The 26,271-nt window shown below is 42.5% G+C and overlaps 2 protein-coding genes across 2 annotated transcripts; one reads left to right on the top strand and one right to left on the bottom strand.

The window, feature by feature from the left end:
- Positions 1 to 469: 469 nt before the first annotated feature.
- On the top strand, positions 470 to 8,102 carry LOC135093504 (ATP-dependent DNA helicase Q4-like). Its single transcript, XM_063992796.1, has 3 exons — positions 470 to 538; positions 1,576 to 1,683; positions 2,205 to 8,102. The coding sequence occupies exons 2-3, from the start codon at positions 1,624 to 1,626 to the stop codon at positions 7,521 to 7,523; spliced, it is 5,379 nt and encodes a 1,792-aa protein (XP_063848866.1). The 5' UTR covers positions 470 to 538; positions 1,576 to 1,623; the 3' UTR covers positions 7,524 to 8,102.
- Positions 7,962 to 26,271, bottom strand: LOC135093505 (adiponectin receptor protein-like). Its single transcript, XM_063992798.1, has 7 exons — positions 25,902 to 26,271; positions 19,901 to 20,103; positions 19,380 to 19,465; positions 14,704 to 14,899; positions 14,000 to 14,187; positions 12,653 to 12,846; positions 7,962 to 12,315 (listed from the first exon to the last, which is right to left on the bottom strand). The coding sequence occupies exons 1-7, from the start codon at positions 26,118 to 26,120 to the stop codon at positions 12,166 to 12,168; spliced, it is 1,236 nt and encodes a 411-aa protein (XP_063848868.1). The 5' UTR covers positions 26,121 to 26,271; the 3' UTR covers positions 7,962 to 12,165.

The following is a 26,271-nucleotide window of genomic DNA, read 5'->3' as shown; positions in this document are numbered from 1 at the left end:
TCTCTCTCTCTCTCTCTCTCTCTCTCTCTCTCTCTCTCTCTCTCTCTCTCTCTCTCTCTCTCTCTCTCTCCACTAAAAGTTCGCTTATTAATTGAGAGAGAGAGAGAGAGAGAGAGAGAGAGAGAGAATGGTGCGCCGAATATAATTTCAGGAGGTACTTGCAAAATACGTAGTATAAGCAAAATGTCAGTAGATCTACAGATATTTCCAGTGGTACATTCTTAACTAAAAGGGTAAAGAAAGGAATATAAATCTAAATAAGTTAGTAAAGACAATTACAAACACTCCTTAATTTGCCGTAGCATGTTAAATAAAAAAAAAATTCTTTGTGGTTGTTGTTTAGAAGATAAAAGAAAGAAAAAAAGGAAACACAAACAAAAATAAAACACCAAAGATGACTTTAAATCATTCTTAATTATTCCAATCACAAAATAAATAGCTTAGTATAAAAAAAAATATTAATTCTTTGTTATTGTTTTTTAGAAGACCATCGCTGGACATCGAGGGAGGTGATGCTGGCGGCGGAAGCAGTTTTAAGGTATTTTAAAGGGTTTATGCACGTTCAATTACCCGACACTCCTCAGGGATATATCATATGGGATCCACGGTGCCTCAGTGTAGAGTGAAGAAGGGTTTGATGGCTGAATAACTGGCCAGGGGATTATTATATGATTTGGCGGGAAAGGTCTCGGTGTTGAAAGTAAAGATTCACTTTAAGTTCTGTTATTTGGGTTTTATTTGATTGTTTCTGATAGTTTTGGAGTAACATCAGCGTTTTCATGTGAAGGCTACGTTAGGTTAGGTTGAAGTCAAGGGAATGTCATTATTTCCCTTGATCTAGATTAAAACAAACTCCAAGAATTTTATTTTTTATTTATTTATTTATTTTTTATGTTTAAAGAAATAACTAGTGCCTTGTTTTGTTACCTTGATACCCTGCCTTCATGAGGACCTTACCTTTCTTGTCCTTCATTGCTGCCTCTCTCAACTAAAGATCCCAGAATTAATATAATAAGTGGTGGGCTAGTGACAGCTGCACCACAAGGAATGAACAAAGCTCATCTGGGTACATCTTACCAACAGCTGCACCGTATGTACCCCATTGCCGCCCCTCCCCTGAACCCCCTTTTAGGAACACTAACCTGACTTAACCTAAGTGGGGGACAAAGCCTCTCCCCATGGACACCCCCTAAGGACACTAAACAAACCGAACTTAACCCAAATGGGGGCGGGGGCTCTTGCCTCTTCCTTGGACCCCCCCTACCCTTCTAGGACACTAATCTAACCTGTCGCCCCCTTGACCCCCTCCTTAAGGACATTAACCTAATCTAACTGGCCCTGGAGACCCCCCTCTCCCTTAAGGACACTAACCTAACTTAGCCTAACCTAACCGTATACTGTAATAGGAAGTGGAAGTCCAGGGTGTGGTTGGTGACCACTTCCTCATCATGTCAGTGACAGCTGCAGCACAAAACTAACAATATTAACAAAACTCAATGATAGATTAGAACACCAAAGAAAAGTTTAGGATGTTGAAATAAATGAGCACTGCCTAATGAATGGTGTGTGATGCAGGTTGTGCCTCCCTGGAAGGTGTGTGGGTGAGGAGTGAGGAGCGGCACCATGGGGGAGGAGGATGTGTCCCCGAGGCAGCGGCTGGTGCAGGCCAAGCAGAGGATCAAGGTGAGATGTGCCTTGCACTGCTTACCGTGTTGCTACCTGTTATAATATTGTACATATATAAAATATATAATAATTTGTCTAATATAATAAATGAGGAAAATTATTGTGCTTTATATGATATATATTTATCAATATGAACCAGAATCAAATATAGAATAAATTTGTCTAATATTTTTAATAAAAAAATTTTAATGTCTTATGTGATACACATTGATCTGTATGAAATACTTGTACTGCAGTTAAACTTATGAGATGAGAGAACTGCATCTACAGATATGAAATGATTAAGGTATTTTTGCATTACATAACGAACACCCTACACTGAAAAAAATAATATAGGTGAAATATCAGTTTATCTATATATAAACCAGGCCAGCAATCACACAGACAAGGCACCACACACATCACTCACTCTTAGCTCTATCAGATAAAGAGATACCAGTAATACCCCAGACAGAAATAAATATGAATAACAACAATACATATCAGACAGAAAAATTAAGCATCTTTTTAAACTTCAGACATGGGAGGGAGAGTACAAGGCCACGTACGGCTGCGCCCCAGACCGGGAAGCCATGGCCCAGGCCCCGGAGGACGTCAGGCATGCATACAAGACCTACCGCCACTACCGAAAGGCGGCAGAGAACTCTTCCCTACGTGAAGCCAAGAGAAGCATAGGTGGGGATGAGGAAGCCTTGAACCACTCCTCCTTGGGTGACTTGGCTGGCCGTGTGTCGTGTGGTGACCTAGACAGGATTCAAGAGGGTACCACTGGCCAGGAGGTGGTGGCTGGTACTCCTGACCCAGCTGAGTTGCTCACTAAAGACTCTGAGGTGTGTTCTGTGGGGGAAAGAAAAGATGTTAGTGAAGATTCGTGTGAGACTAAAAGCTCCCAGATCACAGCAACAGCCAGCCATTCCAAACCAACTGCTAAGTTTGCTAATAAGTTCAGTAACACTTGGGGAAAACATCTGAACAAGGGCAGCTATCGTCCACCCCCAAAAGAAAAGGAAGCACAAAAGGAGACGTCCCTGTACAGTAAAATGGCCGAGAATCTCCGAGCTAAGAGTACCATTAAGATGAGGAAATCTCTAAGCAGGACATCAAGCCTGAACAGATCCCAGAGCAGGCCACTGTTGTCACGCTCCTTCTCTCAGCCGAGTGCCTGCAGTGAAAGCAATGATGCTTCTAGTGAATTGAGACTCTGTTGTAATGGTGACTCTAGTATTGATAAAATGAAAGTTGATGAAGAAGAAACCTTACAGGAGAGCACCAGCACCCCCAATGCAGAGAACACTGAAGTGTTTGCTTCAAGTTTTGACGGCACTGTTGATGAACTCAGACCATTGAGTGTATTTGATGCACTGGAACCTTTGTGCAATACAACATTCAGTTCAAGTTACAAAAATACAACTGAAGAATCAAGGCCATTAGGTATACTTAATACAATGGAACCTAATTCCTGTACAACTCCACCTGCACACAAGAACACAAGTAAACCAAAATCTGTAAGTGTCTTGGATATGATGGAATTAGACTCTCTTGAAAAGGCTCCAAAATTTCATGAAATTTCCGGCAGTACGAGGCCACCAGTCACTCAGCCCATCAGTGTTCTGTCTGCACTGGGCCAGACTCGCACCTCAGGCCTCTTGGGTGTCAAGAAGAGGGCATCATTGAACCTTGGGTGGGTGGCTCGCTGCACAGGGACGCCAGTGGAGGACACCATTGCCAGTGAACAGACCATGCCTCAAGACAGCTGGAAGATGAAGCTAATCAACAAGGATTGGTCTGAGGATAATGATAAGGATGAAGAATCACAAGAAAGTGCACCAATTACACAAGATAATGACAACTCTGCACCTGCTTCTGTAAGGAATGACACTAAGCCTATTAAAAACACTGTAAAGGCTGTCAGGAATCCCAGGAAGAAGGCTGCAAACAATGCTGCTTCTAAGAGAACTAAAAAGAAAGTGGATCCTCCTCTGCCAACACAAAGCAAAGCAGGAAGAGTGCTGAGGACGAGGAGTACAAGAAATGCTGCAAAACCCAACTATACTGATCTTAGTGATGATGAAGTGGGCAGTGTTGGTGGCACCTCATCACAGAGAGGAAAAGGAAGAGGTCGCTTTGTTGATGAGGATGAACTGTGGCAGGACATGGGTGAAAGGGAAGAGTTAGACGAGGAATTTGAAGCTGAAGAAAGCATGAGTAATGCTGTGGATGAAGAACTGGGAAGCTTTCAGTCCGAACCTGTGGGTGAGGCAGTCTGTGGTAGAAAGAGGAAGAAGGAGACAATAGAGGAGCTAGAGGAGAAAGGAAAGATTCAGTGCCAGTGGCCACCTCCAAAAAAGAAGAGAATAGCAAGGAAGAAGGCAGCAGCTGGTGGCAGTAGCAAGAAAGCTGGTAAAGAAAACTTGCCAAAAATAAAGAGAACTTCACCAAAAACAAAGAGAACAGTTAGGAAAAGGAAGAAAATAGAGCCTGAGGAGGAGGAAGAGGAGGAGGATGAAGAAGAAGTAGACTCACCTGCCATACCAACACAACCGTCAAACTCCACCCCAAGCCTTGAGTATGATGAGACAGAAGACATTGAATCACACGGCACCAAGACCACCAAGGCGAGAGGAAGATACCTGACCGGAGAGGAGCGCATGATGAAGAAGATTTCCTCCGGAACCATCAACAACAACTTCGTGCGCATCAACCTCAAGAAGAAAGTGTTTGTGCGGGGCAAGAAGATGATGACCGGTGGGAAGTACAGGAGGCAGGAGTGGAAGAAGAAGCAGATGATGAAGAGCGCAGAGAGTGGCAACGCTGCAGCCACCAAGAATCTGACGTGCTTCAAGTGTGGGGATTTTGGACACTGGGCCAGGATGTGTCCAGGGAAGAGAGGTGACAACCTTACTCCTCTTGAAGACTATGATGAGAATGAATCTACATTCCTCAGTCTGGAAGAAGCTGCCTCCATGGCCCAGGGCATCAAAAGGGTAGACTCTGAGAAGCCAGTTAGCAAGTTGTACCCATCAGCTAAAGAGTCAGAGGGTGTTGATGACAGTGCAGGTGCCATAGGTGATGATGGGACAGATATGAGTAACATACCTTTACCTGAGTCACAAGAAGAACCTGGAGATGGGAAGGTAAAGGAGGATGAAACAATGAATGGTGAAATTGCAACAGGAGAGGAAAGTAAAACAATCAGAGGTGAAGTAGCATTATCAGAAAACACAAACCAAGAGAGCACACTTGGCAGGGAAGGAGACACAGCAGGTGAAAATCAAAACACAGACTCTCAACAGACAAGCAATGAGGCGGAGTATGATTTCAGAGATTCTGACAACGACATCTTTGACAACTTGGAGGAAATAGAGTGTTCAGAGCAGGAGCATGAGGCAGCCAGCAGCACACCAAGGACACAGAGCAACACAAGTGTCCCTTCATCACAGAGCAGCACAAGTGTCCCTCCATCACAAAGCTCGTACTGGCAGGAGAGGCCCACGGTGGAGCCTCTGTACTCTCTGAATGGTGGGGAGCTTATTGCCACACCTGAGGAGGTGCACGAGGCCCTCAGGATGTTTGGCTACCCATCATTCAGACCTGGCCAGGAGGAGGCTGTCATGAGGATCTTATCTGGCCAGTCTACCCTTCTTGTCCTCTCTACTGGATCAGGCAAGAGTTTGTGTTACCAGCTGCCAGCCTACTTGTACTCAAAGCATCGCTCGCCCTGCATCACGCTGTGTGTCTCCCCTCTTGTCTCTCTCATGGAGGACCAGACAATGAGGCTTCCAAAGTTTCTAAGAGCTGTCTGCCTCCACACACACCAGAACCAAACCCAGCGATCCCAAGCCATCACAGCGATACATTCCAGGGCTGCCCACATCCTCCTGGTATCCCCTGAGGCAGTGGTGGCCAGTCGTACAGGTGGAGTACTGGGCACACTCCTCAAAGAGCTTCCTCCTGTGGCCTTTGCTTGTCTTGATGAGGCTCACTGTGTGTCTGAATGGTCACACAACTTCCGGCCTTCCTACCTGAGGGTTTGCCAGGTCCTGCGGGAGAGGCTTGGAGTCAGAACTATCCTCGGACTCACCGCCACAGCCCGCACTGCCACAGCAGTGAGCATAGCACGGCACCTGCTCATCTCTGACTTCAGTACGGGCGTCATTCGTGGCACCAGTGTCCCAGACAACCTACAGCTGTCTGTGTCTAGGGACCGCAACCGAGAGGAGGCCCTGGTGACACTGCTGCGAGGGGACAGGTTCTCAGAGTGCAGCTCCATCATCATCTACTGCACCAGGCGGGATGAGTGTGAGCGTGTGGCCACACTCATCAGGACACAACTTCTTGACCCTTCAAAAGTGGATGTAAAGGGCAACCTGAAGAGGAGCAGGGGCCTGTCCTTTGATGCGGAGGCTTACCATGCTGGCCTCAGCTCTCACCGCAGACAACAGGTGCAGAAAAAGTTCATGTCTGGCAAGCTGAGGATAGTTGTGGCCACGGTGGCTTTTGGGATGGGAATAGACAAGTCTGATGTGCGGGGCATCATCCACTTCAACATGCCCCGGAATGTTGAGAGTTACGTGCAGGAGATTGGCCGGGCAGGGCGAGACGGTGAGGAGGCCCACTGCCACCTCTTCCTGGATGACCAAGATGGAAGGGACATCCAGGAGCTCAAGAGGCACATCTTTGCAAACTCGTTGGACCGACACACCATCAGGAAGCTTCTCAGTAAAATATTCAAGCCCTGTACATGTGCTAAACTGAAAAGTCTGAGTTCAGATGGAAATGATAAAGGTGATGATATGTCTTCAAATCTCCCATCTTCTCCTGGATGCTCTTCATCTATTGTTGAAGATGATGGAATGGTGACCACAGGTGGCGCATCAGACCCGTTCTCTGTGGCCACTACTTCATCAACTTGTCCCAAGCACGAAGTTGCAATTCCTATTGATACAGTAGTGGAAGAATTGGATCTTCCTGAGGAGAATCTGGAGACTCTTCTCTGTTATCTAGAGCTTCACCAGAAGGATCTCATTCGTATTAACTCCCACGTTTATGCTAACTGCATCGTGTCTTGCTATGGGGGTCCTCGCCAGCTGGTGGCTGTCAGTCGGAAGTGTCCCCCGCTGGCCGTGGCCATTGCACTGGAGCGTCAGAAAGGAACAGACTTTAGCAAGAGCAACAGGGTGAGTTTCCCGGTGGTGGAGGTCGCTTCTCGAATGGGGTGGAACAGCAAGATAGTGAAGAGGGAACTGAAGCAACTGGAGTGGAACACGCAGGATCTTCAGAGTGGAGGGAAGGTGAAAAGGTCTGGTGTGATGGTGGAGATGACCGACCTCTCCTTCCACCTGGAGGCTCGGGGGGACCTGAGCGACGACGAGCGCGACCAAGTGCTGGATGCTGTCTACCGCAGGACACAAGTGCAGGAGCAGGACCAACTACGCCAGCTGCACTACACTTACCAGCTGCTGCGCTCTGTCTCCCACAACACAATTCTGTTCTGCTGCGACTCCATCGACGAGGAGCGTTGCAGCAGACTGAGAACAGAGCTCAGAGAATACTTTAGGTGCAGCAAGGCCTTGTTGGAGGTTCACATTGAGGATAAGGTGAGCGTGAAGCCTGAGGTGGAGTGCGGCATCAGGGGCAGTGTGCGCTCCTTCCTCTCCACCTATGAGGACCAGCAGTGGACAGGGAGGGCGGTGGCGAGGGTGTTCCATGGCATTGGGTCTCCTAACTATCCCACTGAGACTTGGGGCCGTGTGAGGAGGTACTGGCGGCAGCACCTCAACACAGACTTTAATGCCCTGGTGAGCATTGCCACGCAGGAAATACTAAGGTGTAAATAGTCACGGAAGCAAACTAAGTAACATAGAACTTCCATACTTCCTTTTAGCATGACTCTTTTTATAGTATGAAAGATTTTGTACAGTCATGGTCAGTAGTGAATTAACTTGCCTCTCTAATTTTCACTGCGTTTAGTGTTTTCTTCAATCTCAAGTCCTTTGATCTGTAGAGAATCTTTTAGTTGTTTTGGTTTGCAGAAAAATTGTCAGTGGGTAAGAAGGCTCAAGATTAACGGTAAACATTAAACAGTGGAAGTGTTGCAGGTTGAGATGTGCATAATTATTGTTTATTTTTATGACAAATTCTCAGAAAATTATATTTTTATTATAGTTCTGCTCACCTGCAGCATTGTCATTCATTGTACATGTACATAAACATTCAGTACAACTCTTATATTCAGGTAATGCAATTAAGTATTCAAAGAAAAGGAACTCACCAGATATTCATTATAATATATTTCCTCTATATTTTCATTACAGTGTAACAAACAATGAGTGTGTTCCAGTTGTAACATTTGTCCTCCATATAAACTGTGACATTACAAATCAATAATGTTGTGAGAAATAAATAAATCTACCTAATTTTTTCTATGCAGTATGTCCTACTGGTAAAAGCATATTCAGAAAACATGCCAACATGCCATGCTAGGAATTGTTGTTTTAAACCATCAAAATTTGTTCATCACATGTTGACTTGCACTGTATTGGATCTACCACAGGAACAGCCTCACAACAAAACTGTACTACAGCCACACCAAAAGCAAGGACTCAACAATGGCTTTCTTGCTGGAAATAAAATAAAAAAAAGATCTTTAAAAAGTACTTGGGCACAGAAAAGAAAAAAAAAGGTAAAAAAAACAGCCAGCCATTAATAAAACTGCTGAATACTGACAAAAAGCTTCAAGACTGAGCATTACTCAAAACATCATTTAACCTGCTGCCCCGACGGCTCCCTCGCGTCCAGACCTGATTGCACGGCTGTGATGGGACGTGAGGGAGCCAGAGATTGGTAACACCTGACATTTTCACACTTAAGGAAAATGAACAGTAACAGTATTCCTACCCATTCATGCTTCATATGTATGTAGGTCTGAGCATCAGTACACAGTTACAAGGAAAATGGGCTGGGCTGACAGTCTTGAAGGATGCCATCTGCACCTGTGCAAGTTTCTGAAGCAGTAATGCCCAGAGTAATGCCCTGTACACTATAACCCTGAACCAGCACTGTTACCTGCCTCATTTGCATTCCACATGGTGTATGTTTAACACAGTGACCATGAAGAAATTATGTATACTGTATATTCATTACCACTTCACATTCTGGAAGAGTGAACCTCTGCAGAATGTTGAGCAGTAGGCGTGATTTCATCACTTTAAGGCGTGGGAAATACGGGAGACACATAAATCGCGCTCCTACATGTGGCTTATGATTGATGATATACCTGGATGAATGAAATGATGACCAACCAAAATAAGTACCAGCACAATGAATGTCACATACTCACATCAACTAATATAACCTAATCATGAAGCACGGCTAGAACGCCTAATGTATGAGCAAAGTCGAAAAGATTTACACACTCGGCAGCAAACCACTGCGAAGCTGTGCGCGTCATGTGGCTCTGAGTGACACATGAACTGCTTGGCTTGCAGGTGAGTTTCCAAAGGCAGAGCAGGAAGGAGGGATTGAGGGTGTGAAGGAAAGATGTGGATCAACCTTTTTAAAGGAGAGTGGAATGTAAGGGACAGATAAAAATCCTATACGTTTCAAGGTCACACACCAATGAGCAAAGACTACTTGAAACAAATGTCTGTCTGCAAAAAGAAATGTGGCGACTAAAACTTACTAATACAGCTTTTTACAACACACAAATGATCAAAGGTCACACATAAATACAAATAAGCTATTCATATGCTAATGACTGAAAAAGACAAAGTACAATATCAATCCTTTCTATTTCCAAGTTGAGGAAAAAAACAATGCTTCTTCTTAGCCCCATCTTGCAGTGTATCAACCATCCCCAGATGCAATTTTCCCCTCTCATAAATATAAAGGGATGAATGGATTGCTGCAGTTCTTCCCTACTTGAAGTGACAGCTGTCCGAGGGAAGTTAAGGCAGGGCTATGATTATCAAAGCATCTGGTTTGGCAGTGTTGTACTTCTCTCAATATCCACCATCACACCTGTCCTCTTTGATTTATCAACTCGTTATTGATTACACGATGAATGTTGAGAAAATGACATGAGTCAAAAAATAGATAAACAAGAATAAAGCCATCCATTGTATTTCTACGTCCATAGAGGGAACTAAGCATTACATTTAAATGCACAGTATCTGACTTACACATGTTGTCATACTTTGAGTCCTAGAGGTAAATTAAGCAGTGGCTGCAGAAGTGCTCTGTTGATAACCCCACACATATGCTGGCTGTAGACAATCTTATTAGTAGATATAGCTGGCTGTAGACAATCTTATTAGTATGTATAGCTGCTTCAGATATCATCATTCCTTAAGCATACCATCCTGTACATCCAAGTGATATGTAATACCTGTCGTCCCGTGCTGCCAAAGGTGCACCAGACTGTCACTGTGACACTGTGCACAATATGATTCTCAAAGCTTCACAGATCTAGCACATCATAAACTGCTAGCCAAGAACCTAGTAATCTAACTTGGTAACAAGGCATATGCACACACCTAAGTGAGACCATCGCTGGTGCTTGCTGTGGTTAAGTGGCTGGCTTGCACAAATGCAGCAAATAATCCAAAACAACAGCAAGCTTTCTGCATGTTGTTCTACTCATCTTGATGGATAAATGCAAGTACTACATATACTCTCATAACAGATGATCCTTTGTGGAATTATGCTACCTCATGCCAAAGTCTCAACCTCTCCTGAATGAGACACAGACAGCTGATAGCATTAGCTGATAGGGTGACATGCATGGCAGACACCACTCAGCCTGATTAACTTCTCAGTGATGTTTAGCTACGCCTGCCTCTACACCCTGTACATTGAACATTTCAGTATTCAAGTATACTTGTCTTCACACCCTACACAACACATACACACAAACAGATGGTCTCTTGAAGACAGAAAAAGAGGAGCTCTTACCTCAGATACAATACAGTTCATATAAAAATAGCTTTATCATTGCTGCAACTACTTTTCATGACTGGTGATCTAAAACTGTACGGTTTACATCGTCTGGGTCTCACTGTTAACATACAGGAATGGGGAGATCTAGGATTATTAAACAGAAAAGCAAGACCTGAAATACATAAACTGAATCTCTACTCCTCTTGTGCATGGTGTGGTCTCATCTGGGCTACCTGCCTCTACAAGGAGGATCTCAGCCTGGTATACAGAGAGTGAAAAAAAGGGCCGTTATCTTTGAAAAGAAAGAAAATTCCAAAAGCCCAACAAATGCAAGTGTTGTAGTATTTTGTACTTATTTTCAAAGCCATAATGCAACAAGCCATCATTCTTTGACAGGAAGTCAAAGCACAACAGTAAGAACAGCAATTTGAAATTGACACAAGAAATATACTGAATAACATAATGCAGTTTGCAAGTAAAGACAAGAAAGATTATATGTATATATATAAAAAGGTACTGAATATGTAATATAATAGAAGTTGCAAATATTCAACACTGTTTTTCTGGGAGGCATCAAAGTTGACAGCTGCTGCACAGTCAAGAAACAGTCGACTAGTTTTCAAAAGTCTATTTACTAATCTGTTATGGTTAATGTTCACAAATGAAGGATCTTTCAGATATAACCCAATCCTCTGTTGCATAACACACTTACCAAGACACTTTACCACAATACATGTCATTCAGTACAATACCACTGAAGGGTACCGAATAGCGCCGAGTCACATCCTAACCAGAGTCCTTACAAGTGGTGGGCCAATACAGCAAGGCATCAACATGCAACAAATGTAGCTTACACTGCAACAGCATTGTGTGTGTGTGTTCAAATAATTATACCAAGACTTCCAAAGGTTGCGCTGAGTGAAGTGTTCGCATAACTCTAGTATCACAAGGCATGGAAACGACTGCAGGTTGTCTGGCCGAGGAGTGTGATGGCAATCTTCCCCAGGGATGATTTCCTCGCCACTCCGTCTGTCAGCTGATTGAATGCCGAGGTTGATGAGATGATTGCTATGCATGTGCGTCATCAGTAGCTGTTGGTCTGGCACTGAACACACGAATACATGTATGCTAAACCTGCTTCTTCATGATGGTAACTGATAACAGAGATAAAAGAGTGTATTTTGTCCAAAGGAAAGTGATGGCCCTTTCTTTTCTCACTGAGGCCATATCAGTCATGTCCCCCTTGGGAAATATAATCTTACCATTAATAATAATAATAATAATAATAATAATAATAATAATCATAACAATATGGACATTTGCCAAACAAAATAATGAAGAGGAACTAACAAGAGTCACTTCAATCCTTACTATTTCCAAGGTCAACTCACACGATGATGGCCAAAAGAGAGAGTAATAAATAATACAATAAACAAAATAAGAACGATTTGTGGCTCTAGTGCATCCCTCTCCTCCCATGGGCCAGCCAGGGTGCAGCTCCCCAAGCCACAATCACTCCCCTTCCTCACTCCTGGGGCGGCCTCAGAGCAGGTCTTTGGTCTCCATGGCTGCCAGGTCCTCCGCGCTGCAGTCTCCATGTGTCAGGCGGTACATGGCCATCTCAGAGATCCCATGGTAGTGGACAAAGGCCGCCGCTATCACCAGGATGTGGAAGATTTGGTGACTTTGGAACTAGAAAGAAAAATATGGATATGAAGACATCTGTTTTAAAGCTAGTGGTATTTAGAAGTGTCAAATTTTGTTGAATAGGCAGATTAATAACTAAACTTGAAGGAAAATATGAATATGATGATGTGTTTTTAAGCTTATGATGATTGCTATAAGTGTCTGATTTAGTCAGAATAGGAGGGCCAATATACTACAACTAGAAAGGAAATGTAGATATGAGGACGTGAGTTTTTCAGCTTGTGGACTGAGGGAAAATGATAAATACATCCACTCAAATATGGAATGTCAATACCAGCATGGTGTCCACAAGTGAGTAACATTCCCAACATCACATACTCACCCAGAGGTCACACTTGCCAGGGAAGAATCTCTCTGGCACCCTGACAGCATAGAGCAGCGCGCCTATCACATACAGCGCTCCCATGAGGATGAGCCAGCCCATGGAGGCGCGGGTGATGGCATAGTCGAAGCCCTCAATGAGCGTGTAGTGCACTGCGGGGATGATGCCTGACAATCCAAAGGTCAGGAACACCGCTGTGGGAAGGGAGCAGGTCCTCATTAGTCTTTCTGCTGCTTAATGTTCTGAAGACACATGATCATTACTAGTTATGCAGGCAGTGGACAACCATGGAAACATAAAAATGGTGGAGCAAGTCTTCATTGTCTTCTTGCTGCTCAAAATTCACCAGATATATATTTAATCATTATTATTTTTGCAGGCAGTGGACAAATGTGAAAACAGATACAAAGAGAAGATTTAATCCCTAATACCAAGAAATTTAAAATGAAGAAGCTACTGTCATTTAAGAAAAACAAAATTCAGTGACTAATATCATTAACTTTGAGAATAATGAAGCTTTGTCATTATAAAGGGCAGAATTTAAGAAGATATAATTACAGAGATAGACGTCACAAATGAGTTACATATAACATTATCACACCTATATCAGTAATTTATAGAAATGACAAAAAAAAAAAACATGATAGTGACAATTTTCTAATGACAGAACTGATAGTGTGAGGTGGTGTAAACACTCTCCACTGTTGTTTTTTTCCTATAATGACATAAGCCAAAAAGGATGGAGGGCAGATCCAGTTTCCTATGAACCCTGAGGGGCACCTTGACTCAGCCACACTCCTGTACAGAGCATGTCAGCCTGGTATGTTGACAGGTCTAATAAGTGATTAGTCTGGAAATCTCTAGTCACAAGACAAGTAGTTAAATGGAAGCATACATATAAAGAGGCATGGCTGTAAGTGGCTTAATCATCCCCATACACCAACCTTTGCTCTTCCAATAGATAATGTAAGTCTCTGTATTTGCATCTACTTGGGGAATTACAATAACAAACTTTTAAGTAAAATTTTCACTTCAGTTGATCTCTAAAGCTGTAGAAGGAAGCACAAAACCTTTTAACACTGGTGCTTGGGAAATAAGTGATGCTGGACAGCTCCAAACCAAGTCACCTCTGGAAGACATTGTGATCAATCTACACAACTACCAAATGCTTACAGATAAATAAGCAATTCTTTTACCACTCAAGCAAAGTAACTAACAGGCTGACACACAACAAACCCACGAAAAATAAGGATGTACAAGCACAATCACCACAGCATCTTTCAGCACTTCCTTCCTGGAGCAGCAGGCAGCATGGGATGGAGGGCCTGGCTGCACCGAGTCACTCACCTGCCCTGAGGGGCCTGAAGGTGGGTGTGCTGAACTTCTCCCACAGGGACACAACGATGGTGGTGATGCCCAGCAACACCACAGCTGTTAGGTAGATCAGCTTGGGCTGGAAGTCACAGTAGAAGCCGTAGTAGAGCCACGGGACGAAGGACCCCATGATGAGGAGTGCGATGCCACAGTAATCGAGTCTAAGTGAGGAAGAGAAAGTGTTAACAACAGTTATTTTTATAATCAGCAGGAAACAGTTGTGCTGCGTTCCCTCAAACTGAGGAATACAATATATATCATAGTTATCATAGTATTTGGTAATCATCATTCACAGCAATAAAGACAACAGATAACAACCAAACAATGAAAATTAAACTTTAAGTTAATATACATGAAAAAAAGGGAAAAAAGGTTACAAATATCACAGCATCTAGCAATCGTCATTCACAACACTTGAACCAGCAGACCCCTAAATAAAACAATGCAACAATGAAAATGCGTTCAGAAGTTAAAGGCACCACATGACAAAAAATAAATAAATAATAAATAAATAAATGAATAAATAAAAAAATTAAATAAATAAATTAATTAAAAAAATAAAAATAAAATAATAATACATAAATAAATAAATAATGAACTCCATGACAACAGCACACTGTAATCTGGAGAGACACCTGTGGGGCAAAAACAACAAAGAAAACAAGCAATCTCCTTACTTGCTGAAGAGCTTCCCCACAAACTCTGAGTGGCAGGACACTGTGTGGAAGGTGAAGGAGAGTCCGAGGCAGAAGATGGCACCGATGAAGAAGGCAGTGAACACCAGCTTCTCCTTAAGGTCCACCTGTACCCAGTGTTGGCCCAGGGAGGAGCCCGTCAGGAAGTACACCATCACCCCAATGAAGGATATACAACCTGAAGGAGGGAGTAATGGGAGGTGAGGGGATAAATACTGCCAGGAAACAAAGGTAAAATCAGGGAAAAATATAAATGCTATCAGGAAAAAAATGAATAATGTAAAAAAAAGATAAATAATGCTTAGGAAAAAACAAAGTCAATAAAAGAAAATGATAAATAAATAAATGAATGAATAGATAAAAAAAATAAAATAAACAAATAAATAAAATAAAACAGAGAGAGAGAGAGAGAGAGAGAGAGAGAGAGAGAGAATGAAGGTAATATGTGTAGTGGCAGGGAGCACCTTTCATAAACAGTGGCCCTAATAACACCATTCAGCCCCCCCACAGCTGCAAAACACCAGGGTAATAACACCAATTACCAACATGATCTGAATAACACCGAGCTGCCACACACCTCCGGGAAGCAACAAGCACCACGGAATACACTCAGTACTCTGGGATCTTGATAAGGAGAGATAATACAACTTCTATCTCTCTTCTATCTATCTGTCTATTTTCTAGGTTCCCTCAGTAAGTATGCAATCTATGTCTTATCTATCTATCTATTTATCTATTTTCTTGGTTCCTTCAGTAGTCATGCTCTCTCTCTCTCTCTCTCTAGTAATTATAAAATGTCTCTTCTATCTATGTCTATTTTTTGGGGTTCTTTCAGTAATAAATTCCCAGTCTTGTTGATATGGAAAAATTGTGTGAACCATCTCTCTCTCTCTCTCTCTCTCTCTCTCTCTCTCTCTCTCTCTCTCTCTCTCTCTCTCTCTCTCTCTCTCCTATTCATTCATCTACTCTTTCCAAGTTCCTGTTTTAATCCTGAATGTCACCTCATGTGTGGAAATGTACAAGTTCTATATTAGTTTATAAGCAGCATCATATAAGGAGTGGAGGAATCACTTGGCTCACAACTACAATGCTGCCTAATGGGGCGTTCCTCAGTGTCATGGTAGCGGCAGTGGTCATGATATATTTAACACACATAATGACAGTCCTGGGAAGGGGGATGCCAGGGAATGTAGTGTGTCCGTGCCAAAATATTAAGCCAAACATTAAGCGTCGGGTTATTTACAGACAAGTCACACCACCCCATCGTGCCATGTCCACGTGGGAGACATTGATCTTCACCCCACCAACCCACACTACAGCCTTGCCCATCACCTCTCTGAGGAAATATGAATGGAATATACAACAGGAAAATATAACTGAAATATGACAACAGAAGGATAAAGAGCAGGAATGTGTGAGAGCTATGGTTACGAGAAGAATAAGAAGAGTATGCAAAGATGAAATACAGGGACAAGAATAACATGGGGGACATCAGTTATTTTCTGCACCACTGACTAAAGTGCATCATAACTATTTTGTTTACTTGTGCCCAGGTTGTTTTTGTTTACCCAATTGAGGTACATGGCCTTGCCTAAAAATGGATTGCTACCACGTGGCAGAGTGGGCGTCACCGGCGGCCAGACCTCACACCACGCAGCAAACATGCAAGAGGCAGATAAGTGTTGTAAAAATGCTATCTGCAGGTACAATACTCATGCACTCATCCCATGATCAAAGTAGCGGCTGATATCCTTTACACTCCTGTGATAAGATAAGCATTACTAATACATCTGACTTAATGCATTACTTCAAACAACCACTTGAGACTGACAATGAAGTCTTTCACTCTCACCATACATGGGCTGAAGCATGAACATCTCAGCTCACAAAGAAACATTACCCTTCCCTTCAGCATTAATTAGGTGTTCACCATTCTAAAACAAAGTGCCAGGGTGGGCCAGCACACAACCACATGGTGCCAGTGAAGCAATGGTTGGCCAGGTGCCACCTGCTACTGAGGTGGGAGAGTGTTGGCTCCTGCACTGCTTCAATGATACTCAATCCCTGACACCTTCACTTATGTTTTTTCTCCTGTCAAACTCAAGCCATATATGTCTGCCCCTTATGCCCACTGGAGCTGATGAAGAATATAATTACTGGCAGTTCTTGTTTGTTTCATAAATATATCTTGTTAGTGAAAGTAATGCAGGTGGGTACATACATACATACACACACACACACCTGTCAAGAGATACTGGCAAACATTCAACACAGATTATGCAATCAAGCCTCTCAGACCTTGGCCAAGAATGCATTTGTTGATAATGTGTTGTTTTCAAAAGTAAATGACATAAAACCATATTCACTGAGAACCCTTCCATTGTGGGAATACAGTAAAAAAAAAAAAAAAAAAAAAAAAAAAAAAAAAAAAAAAAAAAATTGCTATTTACTTGTAAGTACAGGAAGCCAAACACCAATATTGCCAGCACATTATAATTTAGAGTTAGTCGCACAAATCAAACATGAGTTTTCGTGGAGGAAGGAAAAAGCAGCTGGGCAATTGAAGTTTATCAATGCTCACATCCTTTCAGCTGACAAAAGAAACACAAGGCATGAAAGCACACATCATACAATTCCACGCCAAACAGCTCCTGTCTCACGAAAGGGGATAAGAATACATAAGAGTACAGAAAGCTAGACATTGGAATCATCAACATGTGTTGGGAGAATCAGTCAAGTGGAGGGACGAGATAGTGAGGCAAGAATGAAATGCAGCAGTGACACACACAAGGGGACAAAGGTTAGATGAATCAGGTGAGGAACTTGTGATAACAGTGATGGGAGACTACAATAATACCCTTGAACCCACAAAGTTTTCAAATCACTGTGGAGTGCTGAGATTAGGCTAGTGAAGTGAGGAGTGTACAATAATGTGATAGAGATTACTACCTAAACAGTTTTTATCATCCATAGCTGGAGTCATGGAGAAGTGCTAAGATTAGGTTAATCAGCTGAGGAACACACATTAACACATGATGGAGACTTGAATGACAAACAACTCAACTCCAATACCTTTCAAACACCTTTAAATCATTGTCACTCCCACAGCCTGAGTCACAGGTGCTATGCTCAGGTGAACAGGCACAATAACATGAGTTCAAAGACAGATAGACTCTACAGTGATTAACATCCTTGAACTAGGACACTGAAACACACTAATAATATAGTGTGTGTGTGTGTGATGAAACTACTTTACATATCAACCACGACTCATACAGCTGGTTATCTAAGCATGTGGAGAGACAAAGAGAGAGAAGCAGAGGAAAATCATCTCGTTCAATGCAGGAAGGACTCAACGCAAGATTACCTGATATATTAATACAAGGCAACTAGTGTCAAATATATTATGTGGGGCCATCTGATACCTGTCACTTTATTCATGTGCCTGAGTTTTGGATTTTTAGAGAGCAAAAATGAACAAATGAAAGCAAATGAAAGCAGAGTAAAAAGAAAGGAAATGGGTGAAGATAACCCTGGATGAGACATTACAGATACAAAACTACTAAAAAATGTTCAAATCTTTCCTAATTCATTGAGTGACAACTAACTCCTTATAACAATCTATATGCAACGTAAGGCAAATCTTCTTAATATAGAGTGATATTTAGCTCACATGACAGGAACTTAATCACCAGACAGGGGGGGAGTGGGTGGTAGATAAGAAGATGACAGATGTACAGTTGGGTGAGGGCTTGATAACTCCTCCTCTTCAGTTCCCAGTGCTATCAGATATATTTATCTTGATGATGAGGTGGTGTGGCAGTTTTTACCAAGATAGTGCAGTTCACTCTCACATACACACAATGAGTCAAATATGTATTGGTAGAGTGGAAGGGAATGATAAGATGAGCAGATACTTCAGAGCATAATTTATGTATGGAATGTGGAATGATGAAAGATTTAAGTATTACGATCTCTTCACGGTCATGGTCACAAGGGAGAAATAGGTCAGTCAGTCCTCCTGTCATGAGAAGATATGAGAAATCCACATATGTATAAGAGGCACTTGACTTGAACAGAATATGAGAAAAATATCACTAACAATGAAGAGGAATAGAAAGTTCATATGCCTCAGAATAAGGATACCCATAAAATAAAGTAGAAAAATACTCCAAAGACACAAATAAATATACCTCCATCTATACATTAATAACCTTCCTGCCTACAACAACCGAAGCACAGTCATCCCTCATTATCCATGGAGATCAGGTAACAGACACACCCATGAACAAAGAAAATCCATGGGAAATTAGTGCCAACCTCCTAAGAATACCCCTGAGCCCCTAACACCTTATCTAACCCAAGAAAAACTGCATGAACATGGTTACAAACATTTCACTTATCAATTAACTAAGAAAAATAAGGAAAAAAAAAAAAAAAGCAATGAACTTCATAATTTGTCTCTCACTGCCTCTGTTATTTAAATTTGTGGTCAGCATCAATCCATGTAAAAGTGAAACCATGGAAACTGGGACCGTGCTCAATAAGGGATGACTATGCGTGGGAAAATGCCGTAGTTACCTAACATACACCAGATGTAGGGAAGACTACAAACCTAACAGACAACAGGAGAACATAAGAAAGAGCACTGCACTTACCTAACAGATGAGTCCAGATGTTGCCTGTCTCAGTGTGGATCCTGAAGATGGACTTGAAACAGGCGGCAAAGGATGGGAGTGGCGGTCTGCAAGGGAGGGAAAGAAAACACTGCCATTGCTACTTTTCCAATACACAGGTCAACAAAGCACACCTGTTTATGGGAATGGTGGGAATTCTCACCAACCAAACCTGCACTCATTCATCCAAACCTGCATTCACTCATCCAAATCTGCACTCATTTACTCATCCAAATCTGCACTCATTCACTTATCCAAACCTCCATTCATTCATCCAAACCTCCATTCACTTATCCAAACCTACATTCACTCATCCACACATGCATTCACTCATCCACACACTTACATTCACTCACCAAAACCTACACACACTTATCCAAACCTGCATCCACTCATCTAAACTTACACTCACTCACATGCATCCACACAACCGACACTCACTCATCCAAACCTACACTTACACACCCACGCCCACACCCCCACACCTGCAGTGTCACACACACCTGTGCCAGTGGTGCAGGTAGTCGTTGTCCTGCAGCCACTTGGGGAGCTTGGAGAAGGGTTGTGTTTTCCAGCTGGACACCTCCTCCCACACCTTGTGCACCAGCTCCTCCGCCGTCTCGAAGGCACTCTGGGCCATCGAGCTGAGCACCAGGTCGTCATCGTGTGACTCGCGGTTCACCACTCGGTGCCGCAGCTCCTCATCCTGTGTGGCAAGGCAGTGGGTGGTGGTGAGATGTGGCTTTGGGAATATGGTGGGTTGTGCTGAGGTGGGATTTCCATGCTATGTGTACTGGAGGAAACTCATTAGTACTAGTCCTTACACTGTGGTAATCAACAGTTCACACCATGAAAAACAGTGTGTGGAGTTTTTAAAAGTATACACAAGAAGGAAGGGGATAAAAGTGAATAGATTTTTCAATTTCTAACCAGAGGAGTGTTTTGAAGTGGCTGTAGAACAAGAAGAGATGTCTGAGAGAGGTTAGTAATTAAAGAAACAGTAATGTAAAGCTTTCATCACATCTCATGGAGGTCAGCTGTGTGGGAAGGTGGTTGGGTTGTGGTGGGGTGTGACTTTCATGTTGAGTATCAGTGATGTAGGAAACTCATCACAAGTAACTAATACATAAAGCTTTCACTACATCACATAAAGCTCAATTGCCTATAAAGATTAATTTTCACCTTATATTGTTTTGGTGAGGTGTGACTTTCATGTTATGTGTATCAGAGAAGTAGAAAACTCATTATAAGTGTGAGTAAAGCTTTCACTAGATCACACACAGTTCAGTTACCTACAAAGATCAATTTTTGCTTTATTATCTCATCTAGTGAACAGGAAAGTTTATCAGAAGTGGAACTTTCACTATACATTACAGTGAGCTTTCACTAAACCATACAAAGCTTACTGGACTGTAAACCTCAATGTTCAAGTTATTATATCTTTAAATGAGCCAGAAATCTCATCATTATTACATGCTAGTCTTATGAGCTCCCACAAAACTATATGAAGCTCATTAGAGGTAGTAAATGGAGCTTCCACTGACCATACAAAGCTCACTATCTATAAAGCCTCAATTAACAAGAAACTGCATTTAGGTTATGAAATTCCAACACCATGAATCATAAAATGGAATTGGGCATTAATATCAGTAACTACCAAGCATAAGATTTAACTCTTCATATTGGTTATAAAAAGGGTATAATGCTTCTATAAAGTGAATCAACAAACTTGTATACACATAATACTTAAGGCAATACAGTATGGTTATTTACAAGGTTTAGGAGTGTGGATGTAAAGAGAGTTATACATGCAAAGTTGTGAGATCCACGTGAACTAATGTTTTTTTTGTAGCATTAACCAACAATAACATCCGTGTGTGGCAATACTGTATGGATTCCTCCCAGTGCTGTACAGAATTACAAAAGAGACAATGCTACGACGAATTAAGATCCCAGGCAAACATGTCCTTTAAAAATTAAGGGGGAACAGATGAGGAGAGCGACAGGCCATCGCTGCAGGCCTGCCCCTAGAGACCTGTGCAAAGGTTGGACACACTTGAAGTTTAAGGGACACCACAGTCAATGGGTGTCCTGAGTTTCAAAGAGTGGAATGTATGATGCTTTCTATTACTGACAAAACTCTGACCTGGTATACATAAGCTTGAGTGACGAAAATGCAAAACTGTGTCACTTTTTTTCTTACCTGAAGATTTAAACTTTTCTTTGATGTCAAAATAGTTCACCAGCTTTCTTTTTCTTTTTTTTTTCCTTTATGTATTTCTTATACTGGGCTAGTTCTCCCAACAATACAAAGATTTGATTATATTTATGAACACTGATTTTAGAATTTTAGAAAGGAGTCTGATGGAATTTGTGGGTTTTTACACTGACCTCATACAGCTCAATAAAGTTCTTTCTAGCTAAGCTTCATAATAGTATTTTTAATTTTTTTTTATGCAAGATGGGTAGTGGCTAAGGGCAATAAAGATTAAAAAAAGGCCCACTGAGGCACCAGTCCCCAAACAGAAGTAAAAAAATGATAACTGAAAACTTTTACATAATACTACATGAATAGAGGCTTCAGAGATGATGATACACAACAAAACATATTGAAAAATCCCACAAATGCACACAAAGCTCAAAACAGGATATCCTTTTCAACTACAAGTGATGAAAATGCCTGGAAAACATCCCTTATTGAGTCACTGTGTACCCAACAAATTAATGCAATATATTTTAGTATTCCCCACAATGAACACCAATGCTGGAGAATAACAGGTAACCTACTCTGCACATCAGCACCTCAACTGACAGCAATGCCATTCTGCCTGAGTGTGAGAAGAGTTCCTGCAAGAAATACCTAATCACCTGGTGTAGTGGAGGGCCGTAGTGAGGATGTAGTGTGCTGCATGGCAATGACTACAGGGCACACGTGTGATGCGCACGTGGCGGCCTGGTGATACTCAGAGGTTTTGGTGGTTGCTGTAATTTTCATTTTTATTCGCATTTCTTCAGGTTTTGGGCAGATGGTTTCATGAAGTGTTTTTCTTTTTCTCTTGTTTTCCCCTGTGACTGTTAGTGACGTGTGCCTCAAGGTGATTTTATTGGTGAAAGCATTGCTGTTTGTACCGAAGCTACTCCCTGTCATTGTTTACCAAGTGAGGTCCATGCTGGCCACTGGTTGCTTTGGTGAAGGAAGCCATCAATATATACAGAGACAACACTGTAAGGGCCATCATGGAGGTGAGGTGTGGGTGTGCCAAGGGATGAGGCCGCATGTTGGTGCATACACGAGTGCTGGGCCGCCACCCGGGCTCACCCTCTGTCCCTACCTTTGGCTACACTGAGAGGAAGGCAAGCTCCCTGTGGAAACATGGAGGCAGGCTAACGAGCCTCAAACTTTGATGCAAATCACCTAGAAAATGCACAGTGGTCATAATTTTGTAACTTACCAAGATAAGCAATCATAAATGACTTGACAAAGGATATCTGCATCAGTATGATATAAGCACACATAACACACACACACACACACACACACACACACACACACACAACTCAGACTGATGAAAGTAAACTGGCAGTCAAGGGGAGGAGAGAGAGTGGCAGTAAGCACTCCACAACTCCATCCAATAAAACAAACATAGATAATTAACTTGACAACTTTACACCAAGTATTAAAAGCAAGTCATAACAAAGGACACTGCTGAAAGGAAGGAACATTGACCTTTTTGGAATAATACATGCCAATCAAAGACTTACATGGTTGCAAGGAAGATTACATAACTTATAAATCACCAAAACACCTTTCATGAGTCTCAACATACGAGTATTGCAGTCACTCCCTCATTCCACAAGACTGCAAAATTTTCTTGGCACCCAAACCAAGCCTTCAAAAATGAGTCATTACAGGCTGTGCTCATGACTGACACTGCATCACCAAACTGTCAGGATCAGATCAGGTCAGTCAACAAGGTATAAGAGGTGAGTGGTGTTCTAGGCATGGAGGTCCTCATTAAAATACTGACACATGCATGACTGTATGTGATATCTTTATGGAAACACTGGCACTTGCTCAAGTAACAAGTGCATGATGTAAGGCAAGGACAAGCCATCTTGTCCACCACCTCATCAGTAATACGTGAGCCAACTCCTAACAGATTTAACGGTCACCTTAACACTTCCCTAATACAGAAGGTGTCCCCTACTGAGGCATTTGTTTATGTGGGTAATTCCTCCTGCCAACACAAGCAGCAAGTCATAGTGACAAAGAGACACCCACCACCACCACCACCACTACAAGGTGCCTGCCTCTTGTACAGTCAGGGCTTGTTTGTTATATGATAGCTCTTTATATAAGAGCATATTCTTGCCCTTCCACTAGTCTGCTTTTTTATATACCTATCTATACATCAGGCAGATATCCCCATGGAGAGAGAGAGAGAGAGAGAGAGAGAGAGAGAGAGAGAGAGAGAGAGAGAGAGAGAGAGAGAGAGAGAGAGAGAGAGAGAGAGAGAGAGAGAGAGAGAGAGAGAGAGAGAGAGAGAGAGAGAGAGAGAGAGAGAGAGAGAGAGAGAGAGAGAGAGAGAGAGAGAGAGAGAGAGAGAGAGAGAGAGAGAGAGAGAGGGAGAGAGAGAGAGAGAGAGAGAGAGAGAGAGAGAGAGAGAGAGAGAGAGAGAGAGAGAGAGAGAGAGAGAGAATTTTGGAAAACTACAATGATATGGCAGCACTATTTGTTCACCCACATTATGACACACATCACAGCCTCTGCTCTCCTTGATTGTAAGTTACAAGCTGCACACTTTCACATAAATAGCTGCCTTGATGTACAATACAGCCACACAACACTGACTTTTTCCTACAAGTGAGTAATAAGCCAGCAGAATAGTGACTCCATATCTGAATCACCCTAAGATGAACATACAACTTCAGTAACTAAACTCATTCCAATACTACTTAACTTTCTTCCCTTGTGGCAGCTATTTATCTACCCAAGTGTGTGTGTGTACGTACATTCACCTCTCCCTAGCCAGAGCACACCACTATGTAAGATCCACCACACGTCCGTAGCATACCAGGATAGAATATAAAGTAAGGTTACACTCCACAGGACCCTAGCACACTACAATAACTAACCTCAGCTATCCATCTACCTGTCTATCTGTCTCTCTCTCTCTCTAGCCAGACCACACCAGTACTCTATCAGCCCCTTATGAAATTATGTATTCACTGAAAATATTAAAGATATGGATAAAAGTTTTGTGGAATCCTTCTCTAAAGTTTACTAGGATGTCTTTCTGAACAGCTCCTCTCCAGTTCAAACTTGTAATAGTACCTTCTGCTTTGATATTCTTAAGACATAACTACTGTGCAAAAGCATATTAGCAGACTTGAAAGCTGATTTTACTTCTGGCCCTGATAATATTCCTTCAGTAGTTTTTGAAGAAGTGTGCTAGCTCTGTTAGTTGTCCTCTCCTTTTACTTTTTAGAATGTTCCTCTGTACATCATCTGTTCCTTCTGACTGGCGAGATACTGCCATGCCCATGTAAAGGTGACATTCGTTTTTGACCCCTTTCATTACAGGCCTATAAGCTTAACATCCATGTGTTCCAAGACCCTTGAGAGAGTTATTGTTTCTCAGCTCTATCAGTATTTGGAAGAAAACAATGTGGCATTCTGGTGAGGCCACACTAGCTGACCTTATGCTACCTACAAGAAATGGTTCCTGCAGTCTTGGTCAGAGGCTTCACCTGTTTCTAGATGAAGGTCTTAATCAAGGTAAGAATTTAAGTAAGAGCACATGTCCACAGCAGACTAGGATAAAATATAAAGTAAGACTATGCCACAAAACAGCATGCAAAACTCCCCACAAGGAACCCCAGAGACACATCCTAGTACACAGCATCCTTCCAACAGCTGTCACATCCTGCAGGGGGCCATGACCTAAATTCTGGAGGTCATAGGAGTAGAACTGGAAAGGTCAAGATGGTACGACGTCCTTCCGCGTGTAGAAAAGAAAGGAGGAGGGAAGGAGGAGGGGGTAGGATCAGGAGGGAGAGAGGAGACAGGAGGAAGCATGCTAATATGCCTATCAAGGTCACTGTATTGTGCCAGCTTCACTGTAACTGGAAGTCACCATACGGGTTCACTACTGCTCACCACACCTCACCTTACGTCATTATTAAGAGTATAATAGGAAATAACTGAGTTCAGGAAGGAAATATGTCGAAAATAAGAGACCGGATCCGGGAAGTGAATGTAATAGAAAAAATCGGCTCTCTTGAAATCTACTTATTTAACGAAGAAAAATACATCAGATAAATAAAAGAATACAGAAAAAATACACGCATAGTAAAAGGTTAGAGCTGGAGACTCGAAAGATACTGGGTAAGGTCCGTTTTCTGGGAATAAAGCGAAGGATTGCGTCACTAACACCACGTCTCGTCTCCACAACAAACACACTCGTACGGCCCTCTCACACTCTCCCTCCCTGCTGCTCTCACCTCCTTGGCGTCGATGAGAGACTCGTCCTCAGGGGTGCCAGGGAGTGGGCAGCCCTCGCTCTCGTCGTCCCCGGGCACAGCATCCTCGAGTAACTTAGTAAACTCAGGGAATAAGTCTTGTTCCAGCGCACCGTCACACAGATCCTTGTCCAGAGAGGTCCCTAAAGGCCTCTTCCTCACCTCTATTTTGGTGCCTAGAACCTCGTCAAACCCACTCATGATGGCGGCTTTCTCACCACTTTGAGTTTCCACGAGCTATAGTTCAGTGCACCGTCTCACACGACCGCCACACTAAGAATAAAGGATAACACTGAGGGCTGGTGCACACATCCTCCCTCCGGCCATCACATCAGCTGACTGAGTGAGCAGG

This window comes from Scylla paramamosain, chromosome 43 (genome assembly GCF_035594125.1).
Source record: "Scylla paramamosain isolate STU-SP2022 chromosome 43, ASM3559412v1, whole genome shotgun sequence".
Classification (NCBI taxonomy): Eukaryota; Metazoa; Arthropoda; class Malacostraca; order Decapoda; family Portunidae; genus Scylla; species Scylla paramamosain.
This window is presented reverse-complemented; position numbering and strand designations above follow the sequence as displayed.

Coding starts and splice junctions, on each gene's coding strand:
- LOC135093504 (XM_063992796.1), top strand. CDS start 1,624: ATGGGGGAGGAGGATGTGTCCCCGAGGCAGCGGCTGGTGCAGGCCAAG. Junction 1,684..2,204: donor AGGCCAAGCAGAGGATCAAG/GTGAGATGTGCC, acceptor TTTAAACTTCAG/ACATGGGAGGGAGAGTACAA.
- LOC135093505 (XM_063992798.1), bottom strand. CDS start 26,120: ATGAGTGGGTTTGACGAGGTTCTAGGCACCAAAATAGAGGTGAGGAAG. Junction 14,900..19,379: donor CATCTGGACTCATCTGTTAG/GTAAGTGCAGTG, acceptor TCCCTCCTTCAG/GTTGTATATCCTTCATTGGG. Junction 12,316..12,652: donor CTGGCAAGTGTGACCTCTGG/GTGAGTATGTGA, acceptor TTTTCTTTCTAG/TTCCAAAGTCACCAAATCTT.